Source organism: Molossus molossus, unplaced genomic scaffold, assembly GCF_014108415.1.
Source record: "Molossus molossus isolate mMolMol1 unplaced genomic scaffold, mMolMol1.p scaffold_m16_p_7, whole genome shotgun sequence".
Classification (NCBI taxonomy): Eukaryota; Metazoa; Chordata; class Mammalia; order Chiroptera; family Molossidae; genus Molossus; species Molossus molossus.
Window position 1 is genome coordinate 110,171,337 of NW_023425401.1, and position 11,393 is coordinate 110,182,729.

Genomic DNA, 11,393 nt, shown 5'->3' on the forward strand with positions numbered 1-11,393 from the left:
TGCGCTGGAGTGGGCATGCGCAGGAGGCGGGCATGCGCAGGAGGCGGGCATGCGCAGGAGGGCGTGGGGTCAGAGGGCGTCAGCCACCATCGCGTCGGAGGCCGAGACACGAGCGCGGCGGGCGACGACTTGCTCCTCCTCCGCTTCATTTCGTTTTAATTAGGTAAAACCCGCAGCACGTCCTTATTTTTGCTTTTACTGTTAACGCAACATTTGCTGAGCAAGCAGGCTTTTTGGGGGGGTCCGCTGGGTTGAAGGCCTCTGGCGGGCCGTCCTGTGGCTCGTGGTGAATTCCGAGGAGGGAGGGAGAAGGGCCCCGGACGGGAGGGCTCGAGAGCGGGGCCGAGCCTGCCGTGTCCGGGTCGCTGGGGGAGAAGGGTCCCGTTGCCGTTGGTTACCGAGCGTCCCCCCGCGCAGGTTGGGCGGATGCGTGGACCCGCAGTGTCTTGCGCCGGTTCCGGGGCTTCGGCCAGAACCGGAGCCGCCGAATGGGTTTTACAACCTACTGTTTCCTTTTTATGTTTCTTATTATTGTTTTTTTTAAAAACCCTCACCCGAGGACATTTTCCCACTTTTTTGTTCGGGTAGAGGGGGAGGGGGAGAGAGAAGCCTCGAGGGAAAGGGACACGTGGAGTGACCGCCTCCCGCGCGACCCCGCCAGGCCCGGGGACAGACCGCCACCGGAGCCCGCGCCCCCAGCGGAACCGGGTCTCCCGGGACCGCGCGCCGACGCCAACCGGGCCGGGGCTGGTGGTGGTGGTGGTTTTTAAACCCACTTTCCAGCGGTTGTAACGTGGTGTCCTGCGGGCTCCATTCCGGTCCCGGCCACGTGCCTGGGCCGCAGGTTCGGTCCGGGCCCTGGTCGGCGTCGCGCGGGAGGCAGCCCACCGGGTGTCGCTCTCACGCGGACGTCTCTGCCCTTCCCGCCCTTCCACTGCGTCTAACAACGAACAGTCGGTGGGGAAAGTCGCGGGTGAGGACCCCCAGGAAGTAAAGGGGAGTAAAGAGGGTGACGATGGTGGGAGCGGTGCTGGTCAGCTCGTCGGGGGCTCGGTATCGACCGGGCCGGGCCTGCGCGCTTCGTGGATAATGACCCACCCAGCCCCCCCTTTCCCGGGCAGGTCCCGCCACCCCCTCGGGTGGAGGAGGAAACGGAGCCGCAGACTGGGCCCACTCTACTTCGTTGCCCACATTGTAGCGGCTCAGGGGGTGGCAGAAGTAACACGGTGTACTCTTGAGTCGTTCTTTGTTTATAGTGAAGCTATTGCAATAATCACCAGCATGTCTTTTTGCATACGAACAACTGTAAACCGACTTTTGCCCACCTCTATACCGGATGAAGGAACAGTATTTCTTCGTTTTTTTTGGTTAATCCTCACCTGAGACTATTTTCCCATTGATTCTTTATTTTTTAATCCTCACCTGAGGATATTTTTCTTTTTATCTTCAGATAGAGTGGGAGGGAGAGAGAGAGAGACACACACATCAGTTGGTTGCCTCCCACGCTGCCCCAGACCAGGGCCAGGGATCACACCTGCAGCCCAGGGAGGTGTCCTTGACCGGGAATCAGCCCAAGACCCTTTGATGCTCCAGGAAGCCTTGTAAAAAGGCAAAGCCTGGGGCACCTTTAGATGCTGATAGGCTAGAGCTGGAGAGACTTCCTTGTCAAAGGTAGGACCAGGTAGGACCGGAGGAGGTGCTTGGAGGAATTGGGACTTGAAGAGGAAGGGGGAGGGCGTCTGGTCCACTCCCTGCAGGGTGGAGCATGGGTGCAGGTGCAGATAAGTTTTGGAATAGGGAGCTCAGAAGGACTGCAGAGGTTCTAGTCAAATGTTTTTTTTTTCCCCCCTCTGAATTAAAAAGCAAGGTAGTAGAAATCCGAGACTTACGTTAAAGTCAAGTAACCTACCCAAATGTTATCCATCTGTGGGCCTTAAAACTTTCCTTAGAAAACAGTCCTTGGTCCGTAGTGGTACCTGGAGCAGCGGGTTTCCTAGAACTGAAGCACTACACTGCCGCAGAGTACGCCAGTAATAGCTGTAGGTAGGGGACTTTTCCTCAGCACTCATTGTCTGCGCTCACATTTAATACTCAGCATGGATTAGCACTGTTTTTTGTTTCCATTGCACAGAGTTTTTCTTCCTCAGTTACAGTCTTGAATTCCAAGATGAATTTTCTGATCTTACCATGGATGTTTATGTCAGATACACCTAAAATCTCCAACCTGGTTCTGTCACTTATCATGACCCTGGACCTTCGTTAACAAAGTGCTGTGATGACTAAATGAAATAATGTACTTAAAACAGCCAGCACAACACCCAGCACAGAATATGGATCCCTTTCATACCCCCCTGTATTTTCAGGTCATCAGTTAACATAGTGCCAAGATACAATAAATACTCAATATGTGACTCCTGTTCACCATGATGGCAGTAATTAGGGGACAGAGTAAGAGGTGAGACTGGCCCTGGCTAGTTTGGTTCAGTGGCTAGTGCATCGGCCTGCAGACCAGAGTCCCAGGTTCGATTCCGGCCAAGGACACGTACCTCAGTTGCAGTTTGTCCCGGGCCCTGGTGGGGTCGTGCTGGTGGCAACCAATCGATGTGACTCTCACATTCCTTTCTCTCTTCGTTCTTCCCTCCCTCCTGCTCTATCTGAAGATAAATGGAAACATATCCTCAGGTGAGGGTTTAAGAAAAAGGAAGAGCCTGTCAGGTAGTTACCAAGGTGGCTGGCAATAAAGGGTGCTAAGACTACGTGCGAAAACATGAGAATATGAGATGGAAAAAACCACTTTTATTGCAAATCCTTTTGAGGAGAAGAAGTGGTTAGGAAGGAAAGGCCCTTGGAAAGCGGGGGAAAGAGCAGAGAAGACGGGACTGACAGCAGGTCACCATGTGCAGGTCAGTGGGTTGTCGCGGGAGGTGAGGTGGCCCAGCCCCTCCACAGCATTCATCCCCTCGTCCTTCTCCCACCCCCTCTTCACCTAGAAGCAGGGTTCTGAGTCTGTAAAAAGAAGTATTCAAAATGTGCTAGATTATATTATTCGCTCCCCAAGCAAGTCCATAAATGTTCATCTAATTCTGGTGGTACTGATGATGGTGATGGCTTGAGTCAAGTCCTTTTCAAACTGGGGTCCTGGATTTCTTGTCAGAAAGGGGAAGTCTTTTTTTTTTTTCCCCCTCCAGTTCTACAAGGAGTCAAAGTTGTTTATATAGTGAACAAAGCAAAGTCATGCCTACTGCCCAGTATGAAAGATTTGGGTTCTGATTTGGATTCCCTAAGCTCAAGTTTCCTCTCCAGTAATGCAACCCACTCCCCCTGCAAGTGTTCCTTACCATTTCCTGACCCGACCCGCAGGTCGAGCAACGAGGACTCTAGAGGGGGAGTGAGGATGAGGAAGGACAAGAGCCATGAGAAATGGAGACAAGACAGGGTTCTGATCAAGTCTCGTTTATTCGGGGGGGGGGGGGGGGAGTTCACATAATATATAGGGGAAAAACAGGTGAAACAGTTAATGAGTATCCCACCTGAGGCAAATTCCAGTAAATACCCCGGTGGAACAAATGATAAGCAAAGAATGGAGTAAACAATTATCTAGAGGAATGCAGACAGTGTATTCAGAAAGACCCTGCCCTGGGGCCAGAGACAGCAGAGCAGACTGCAACAAAATGGATGCCATGCAAAAGTCTCCCACAATTTCCCATTGCCCTGTGGGTACTGGGACTCCCAGAACCAGGGCGAGGAAGTGCTGACTTTGTGGGTGCTGCTGCTGCTACGAGTCAGGCTAACTTGTCAGCTTGCAGGGTTTTTACAGCTCTTGGTATCTTGCACTGAACAGTCTGTAACAGGGTAAATGAAACATTTTGAGTGAACAGAGTGGAAGCTCAGAAGCATGGATGTGACTATAATTGAGACAGGCAGGAAGACTTTATTTTAAAATGGTGGCAGAGTGGAGCCAAAATAGATGAAGGTGGCTTTCATGCTGACCGGAAAATTTTTTAGGCCTTGTTAAACTTTCTTGATAACAGTTTGTATCTAACTCTTAAGATTTGAGGAACTAGAAATTTAAACCTGGTAACAATAATCCCCATTCTAGGGGTTCTAAACAGTAGGAATTTAAACTAATAGCATTGACCATTATTATCAGAACAAACTGTTTTCTGGAATGAAAAAGATTCATGCAAAAATATATTTTTTTCACCTATCTACTTTATTGATTTATTGTTTTGGTGGTACGTGCCCCTAGTGGGAACTGAACCCGGGACTCTGGTCCGCAGGCCGACGCTCAACCGCTGAGCCAAACTGGCCAAGTCACCTATCTACTTTAAAAGCCTAGGGAATAGCATGGGTTTATGACATATGTCTTGTAGGTAGTACTAACTTGCTCGTTGTATAAACTAGAATATGTTTGGTTGCAAGTCACAGAACACTCAGCTCTTACCGACTTAAATAACAAATGGAATTTATTGGTCAGGCAGCTGGAAGTCCAGAGGTAAGACAGGCTTCGAGTTCACTTTGATCGAGAGGCTCAGTTATACAAGTACCCAGTTTCCTTTTTCTCTGGTCAGATTCTTAGTCTCTACCTTGGTCCTCATGGGACTGTGTCCGTACCTGAAACACTGAACAATCGAAGTAACTGGGCTGGTTAGCCGAGGCCTGAGCCACATGTCGGACCATTGGGGTGGAGGTAGGTTCTTAAAAGCTTGTAGGCTCCGTGGAGAGGGGTGGATGACAGTAAATGACAATGACGAACAGAACGAGGTTACAGTAAGCCCTCGGTTCTGCCGACCTCAATTTAATGGACTTTGGATTTAATAGATGAAATTTCCAGTCCATGTCGTATGTGAAAATGAACACCCTGATAATTTTAAAATGCTTTTTTTTTTTTTTTTTTTAATTTATTTAGTGGGAGGGAGAGAGAGGAAGGGAGAGAGAGAGAGAAACATCGACGTGAAGGGACACATCGAGTGGCTGCCACCTGCACGACCAACCAGGGCCGGGGACAAACTGCAACCGAGGTACGTGCCCTTAGCGGGAACCGAACCCGGGTCTCTCCGGACCGCAGGCCGACGCTCTAACCGCTGAGCCAAACTGGCCAGGGCTACAATGCTTTTAACAAAGATTTGCTTATAATTAAATTAACGGGTTGTGTTTTTTTGTTGTTGTTTGTTTTGGTACGTGCCCCTAGCGGCAAGCTAACCCAGGACTCTGGTCTTTGGTCCGTGGTTCGTAGTCTGCAGGCTGACGCTCCAACTGCTGAGCCATACCAGCCAGGGCTGTTTTGTTATTTTTAACAAATTTTAGCAAATAGGCAATATGTTGGAAAAAACACTGTAGTCATTTCTCCAACATAAATAACTATTACATATCTACAACTGTAGTCTACATATTTAAATCCAAGCGTCACTGCTCATACACAATGTTCTGCGTATGATTAACACATGGTCACAGCCTGGAGCGGTAGTAATTGGTTGTTTCCTGGCGTGACTTTCTGCAGCAGTTTTAACTCATGCTGACTGATGTTCCCGCGTGCACTCAGCTACGATCCAGCCGGTGCGTTTGTTTGCTCCCAGTGACTGCTGGATGCACGCATTCACTGGACCTGTTCAGTGTAAATGTAAAATTATGGTAATATTGAAAACTTTTCTGTGAAATTAAACTTTTTATACATAATTTTAATTACACAAATGTGTCTACATAAGTAAAAACAGGGAAACTAGCTAATTTATCAATTTTTGAACATCAGCATTCAGAAAACTTTATTATGTAATGGACTTTCGGTTTTAGCGGACACTCCCTTGCCCACATTAGTCATTTATATGGAGGTTTGACTGTCGTTAGGTGAAGTGGGGTAGATCCTGGGGAGGCAACTTCTACCTCATTGTACCCTCCACAGTGAGCACACGTACACAGCCGCATATCCAGGTCACCTCTTCCGTTCCATGCCCTTCAGTACAGAGGAAATCTTTCCTCACATATAAGGAAATTATTTCAGAAAGAAGGCTTTACAGTTGAACAGCTGCTCTGTGCTAAATGGCTCTTTGCTCCTCGTGGAGCTCGTGTGTCGGTGGCACTAGTCTAGTTCATCAGGCACCTGTTTGTGTGGGTTGTGTGGGCCATCTTCGCAACGTGCTTTTGAAATTAGTTTTAATGTTCCAGAGACATGGTGAAACGTCAGTGTGAGAGGGACACATCAACTAGTTGCTTCCCACACGACCCCGACCACGGCCGGGGCCGGACCACAACCGAGGTACGTGCCCCTGACTGGAATGGAACCCGGGACTCATTGGTCCGTGGGCTGACGCTCTACTGCTGAGCCAAACTGGCCAGGGCATGAGGCACTCTCATAAATTGCTGGTAGAAAGGCAGACATGGCCTGGCCAGTGTGGTTCAGTCGTTGAGCATCAACTCATGCACCAAGAGGTCGCTGGTTTGATTCCCGGTGGGGGGCATGCAGGAGGGGGCCAATCAATGTTCTCTCTCATTGATGTTTTTATCTCTCTCTCCTCTCTTCTTCTCTGTCCAAAATCAATAAAGGGAAAAAAAAGAAATGCAAACATGTTCAGTCATTTTGGAGGGGAATTTGGCAATCTCTTAACAAAACTAGACATTAACTTTTTGATACACCAGTCCTGCTTCTAGGAATTAATCCTAAAGTCATGCCTCCAATTCTACTGTTAGGTATATACTCATGAAATCCATTTAAATCAGTTCTGATCTGCCCATATGATTCTGGGTATGCCTGTAACTTCCATGAGATAGTAGCCTCCATTTTTTTCTCTGAAGTGAATTTGGAGTAGATCATAGCTTCTGCTTATTGAAAGTCAGCTATGCCCTGGCCGGTTTGGCTCAGCGGTAGTGTTGGCCTGCGGTCAAGAGAGACCCGCTAAGGGCATTTACCTCGGTTGCAGTTTGTCCCCGGCCCTGGTTAGGTCGTGCGGGTGGCGACCACTCAATGTGTCCCTTTCATGTCGATGTTTCTCTCTCTCTGTGTCTCCCTCCCCACTCTTATCTCAACAAAAAAATGGAAAAATGTCCTCTGGTGAGGATAAAAAAAAAAAAGAAAGCTACGTTCCAGGCACTGTTCTTATTGTTCCGGGCATATGATGGTCAACCCTTGCCTGCCAGGTGTTTATTCTGCCCCTGGTGCCCAGAGAGGGTTAGCGATTGTGGAGTCCTCTAGCTAGTGAGAACCCAGGCATACTTGACTATAAAACTGTGGTCTTCCTAACACATTAAGTTGCTTCCAGAAGATACAAAGATCTAAGGCCTTTTTACAACTCCAGATTCTGTGATTTTTTTTTTTTTTTTTTTTTTTGGGTACGTGTCCCTAGCAGGAACTGAACCCGGGTCTCTCTGGTCCGCAGGCCAACACTCCAACCGCTGAGCCAAACTGGCCAGGGCTGTGATTCTTTACTCTTCAAAAAAATTAAATTTATTGGAGTAACATGGGTTAATAACATTATCTAAATTTTAGGTGTAAAATTTTATAATCCATCATCTGTTTGTTCTGTTGTGTGCTCACCCCCCGAAGTCTAGTCTCCTTTCGTCGTCACGTATTTGACTCCCTCGTGATTTTCTTACTTTCAGGCAAGAAGACGGTCCTCTATCCGTGCCCACCTAAGCCATGGCCCGTGGTCCCAAGAAGCATCTGAAGCGTGTAGCGGCTCCAAAGCACTGGATGCTGGATAAACTGACCGGTGTGTTTGCCCCCCGGCCATCCACCGGTCCCCACAAGCTGAGAGAGTGTCTCCCTCTCATCATCTTCCTGAGGAACAGACTGAAGTACGCCCTCACAGGCGACGAAGTCAAGAAGATCTGCATGCAGCGCTTCATCAAGATCGATGGCAAGGTCCGAACCGATGTCACCTACCCTGCTGGGTTTATGGATGTCATCAGCATTGACAAGACCGGAGAGAATTTCCGTCTGATCTATGACACCAAGGGTCGCTTTGCCGTTCATCGTATTACACCCGAGGAGGCCAAGTACAAGCTGTGCAAAGTGAGGAAGATCTTTGTGGGCACAAAGGGAATCCCTCATCTGGTGACCCACGATGCGCGCACCATCCGCTACCCCGATCCCCTCATCAAGGTGAACGACACCATCCAGATTGATCTGGAGACCGGCAAGATCACCGATTTCATCAAGTTCGACACCGGTAACCTGTGCATGGTGACCGGGGGTGCCAACCTGGGAAGAATCGGCGTGATCACCAACAGGGAGAAACACCCTGGCTCGTTTGACGTGGTTCATGTGAAAGATGGTAATGGCAACAGCTTTGCCACCCGGCTCTCCAACATTTTTGTTATCGGCAAAGGCAACAAGCCGTGGATCTCCCTGCCCCGTGGCAAGGGCATCCGCCTCACCATTGCCGAAGAGAGAGACAAGAGACTGGCGGCCAAACAGCTGGTGAAGTGAGCCGGCGTGCCGCGGTTAGAGGGATCTTTATGCTTCGTTCAGGTTAACACAGCGCGGGGCGGGGGGCCGGGGATTGGCGTGCCCACTAAGGTGTTAGTGTTCATCCACAACCTACATTCGTTCCCTCCTCCTCTGGGCTTAACAGCAGAATGAGTGTGACAGCCCCTACCCTGAGTCAGTCTCTCCCTAGCCTCTTCCTCTGTGCACACCCGGTTAGCTCATCGTGCTTTTCAGCCTGTGGCGGCCCTGAAAGCTCCTGCTCGTTTCTTCGTTGATTCCTTGAGTCGCATTTCTTACGTTCTGTCTCCTGGCCGCATCGGCAGGTGCTCTCACGTGCTCTCTCTGTCTATTTGAGTTTGTAGGTTTCTAGTAAAATAAGTTTTGTTTTGATTGCTTATATAATTGTAATTGAAATGCAGGTATAGATTCTAGTTCATGATAATGGATTGATACTGGTTTATTAAATGTAACGAGCACTATGTACTACCTTAATTTTTCTGTAAATGTAAGATTTCTTTAAAATAAAGCCTATTAAAAATGTGTGTACAAGGATGAGAAGTTCCTGGATAAAAAGATGCTGTTTGAACTGGCAGTTCAGTGCCTTTCAGCACCTTTTATGTTCAAACTAAAGTGAGAGGTAAAGTGACAAATGTCACAATGTTTACTGGTTTTATTTTTTAAAATTTCACTAACTCATGTTCAAAGACTAAAATAGTCCATATAAAATATAAGTTCATAATTTATGAATTTATTTTTAACTACTAGGGGCAAAGGAATATTCTTTGCCTTGTTTAAAGTGTAACTGTTAGGAAGTTCCTTCCCCCCCACTTTAGACTCAGATTATTTTGTTCCTGGTAGTCTCCCCAAACCCCCTGTTGAGCTGAAATACCTAACTTCAGTTTTGATGGTAGCATTTATAAGGGATAAATAATTGATGAGCACAAGAATTCTGGGAATTGCTGAGTAGCTTATGCTCAGCATAAACTGTTTCTAAAGGTACTTGGGCACCCACCCAAAGTGGGCACCACAAAGATGGCAGCGGCATTGGGAAGCACCTGGGGCTGGGAGTGCATCTTTTTTTTTTTTTTTTTTAAGAAAGAAACATTGATTTGTTGTTCCACTTATTTATGCATTTATTGGTTACTTCTTGTATGTACCCTGACCAGAGATGGAACACACACCCTTGGCGTTTGGGTACGGCACTCTAACCAACTGAGCTACCCAGCCAGGGCTGTGCGTGTCCTTTTTTAAGTGCACCTGCAGTGGTCACCCCCCAACCTGGACGTTGAGGCCCAGGCATTGTGCTTGGTTCTGGCATCTCACTGGATCCTGTCCGGCTGCCAGGTTTATTCTCCCCAGCTGTACCTCTAAATCGCCAGTAGCCCCTGCAAAGCCAGGGATCAGGTACAAAGGCACCAGGGGCTGTTTGGCTGAGGGAATTGTTCTGACACATCTTTTGACCACAGATCTGTTTGGACTCGTCTTTTCCCTTCCTGCTCCCGGCAGGTTTCTGCTCTCCTGTGTGGTAGGTCGTGCCTACCAACCATGCTGCCCAGCTACCCACCTACCTGTCTTCCGTGCGCTCTTCCTAACTACAAGCCCGTGCAGTCACATACTGAACGCCAACTACATGTCGGGCACTGTTACTAGGTTCTCATGCATTGTTGGGGAGAAAAAATCCTTCGCCCCTGTTCTCCTGGCTGGATTGATAATGAGATGAACACAACACTGATTAGTAGGAGAAAATCAAGTCACTAATATGTACACCTGTACACGGGCGAGACCCAAGAACATAGTAATTTATCAAAATAGTGGAAGCCACCCCCTTAAGTACCGCCCTCAGCTGAAGGGTGTTGATGAGGTGACCCGGAAGAGCACAGAAAACAAGGGGAAGGTTATGGAGAGTTAAGCCCTGGGCTTCAGTGAGGGTGAAGGCAAGTCTGTTCTGGGAGGGAAGCACCCTTACAGATGCAGATCTTACAAACGTAAATGTTTATAACTTAAGTTCTTATTGATTTTTTTTTTTAGAGTTAGAAACATCGACCTGCTGCCTCCTGCATGCCCCCTCCTTCGCCCTTGTTCGGGGATCGAGCCCACAGCCCCGAACCGGGACCTCTCAGTCCATAGAACAACTCTGTGTCCTCTGAGCCACACCGGCTGGGCATATTATACATAACTTTTACTAGGGTTCTCAGAGCTTCTCCCAGATCTGCTGATTCTTAGACAGTTTCAATAATCAAAATCCCAAAGAGTCATATTTAAAAACATTTTTTTTTCCTTTGTTGATTTTAGAGAGAGGAAGTGAGGGGGAGAACGTCGATTGGCCACCTCTTGCTCCCCACTGGGGACTTGGCTCAACGTGGGCATGTGCCCTGACTGGGAATCAAACCAGTGACCTGTTGGAGCATGGGTCGACGCTCAACCATTGAGCCACACCGACCGGACAGAGTCATATTTTTAAAACAAAAAAAGATTTATTGACTGATTTTAGAGAGGGGGTGGGGAAGAGAGAGATCAATTTTGTTGCACATTTCTGCATCCATTGGTTGATTTGCACCTGCTCTGACCGGAGCGAACCCACAAACTTGGTGTATTGGGATGGTGCTCTCACCAACTGAGCTACCCTGTCAGGGCCCAAAGAGGCATATTTTGGGGTGGCAAATGGTGCTCCCCCTTCATACTCCATGTAAAAATCTCTCATTCATCCCTAACCTCCCGGCCCTAACACCAGAGTTGTTTCCTTTTCTTGGATTCTCATGACTTCTAGCCTTCCCCTTCCTGTCTGTCAGTCCATCTTACAAATGGCCTTAATAGTCACCCTTCTGAAGAGCAGCTCCTGAGCCCACCAGTCAAATAGAAAAATGTCAGTCCTGCCCTGGCCAGTGTGGCTCGCTTGGGCATCGTCCTGTGCACCCAAAGGTTGCCAGTTTGATTCCCAGTCTGGGTACATGCCCGGGTTGCTGGCTCGGTC

At 48.4% G+C, this 11,393-nt stretch overlaps 1 protein-coding gene across 1 annotated transcript; it reads left to right on the forward strand.

Annotated features, from left to right (window-relative positions):
- Nucleotides 1–85: 85 nt before the first annotated feature.
- Nucleotides 86–8,958, forward strand: LOC118619910 (40S ribosomal protein S4, X isoform-like). Its single transcript, XM_036246755.1, has 2 exons — nucleotides 86–163; nucleotides 7,594–8,958. The coding sequence occupies exon 2, from the start codon at nucleotides 7,631–7,633 to the stop codon at nucleotides 8,420–8,422; it is 792 nt and encodes a 263-aa protein (XP_036102648.1). The 5' UTR covers nucleotides 86–163; nucleotides 7,594–7,630; the 3' UTR covers nucleotides 8,423–8,958.
- Nucleotides 8,959–11,393: the final 2,435 nt, after the last annotated feature.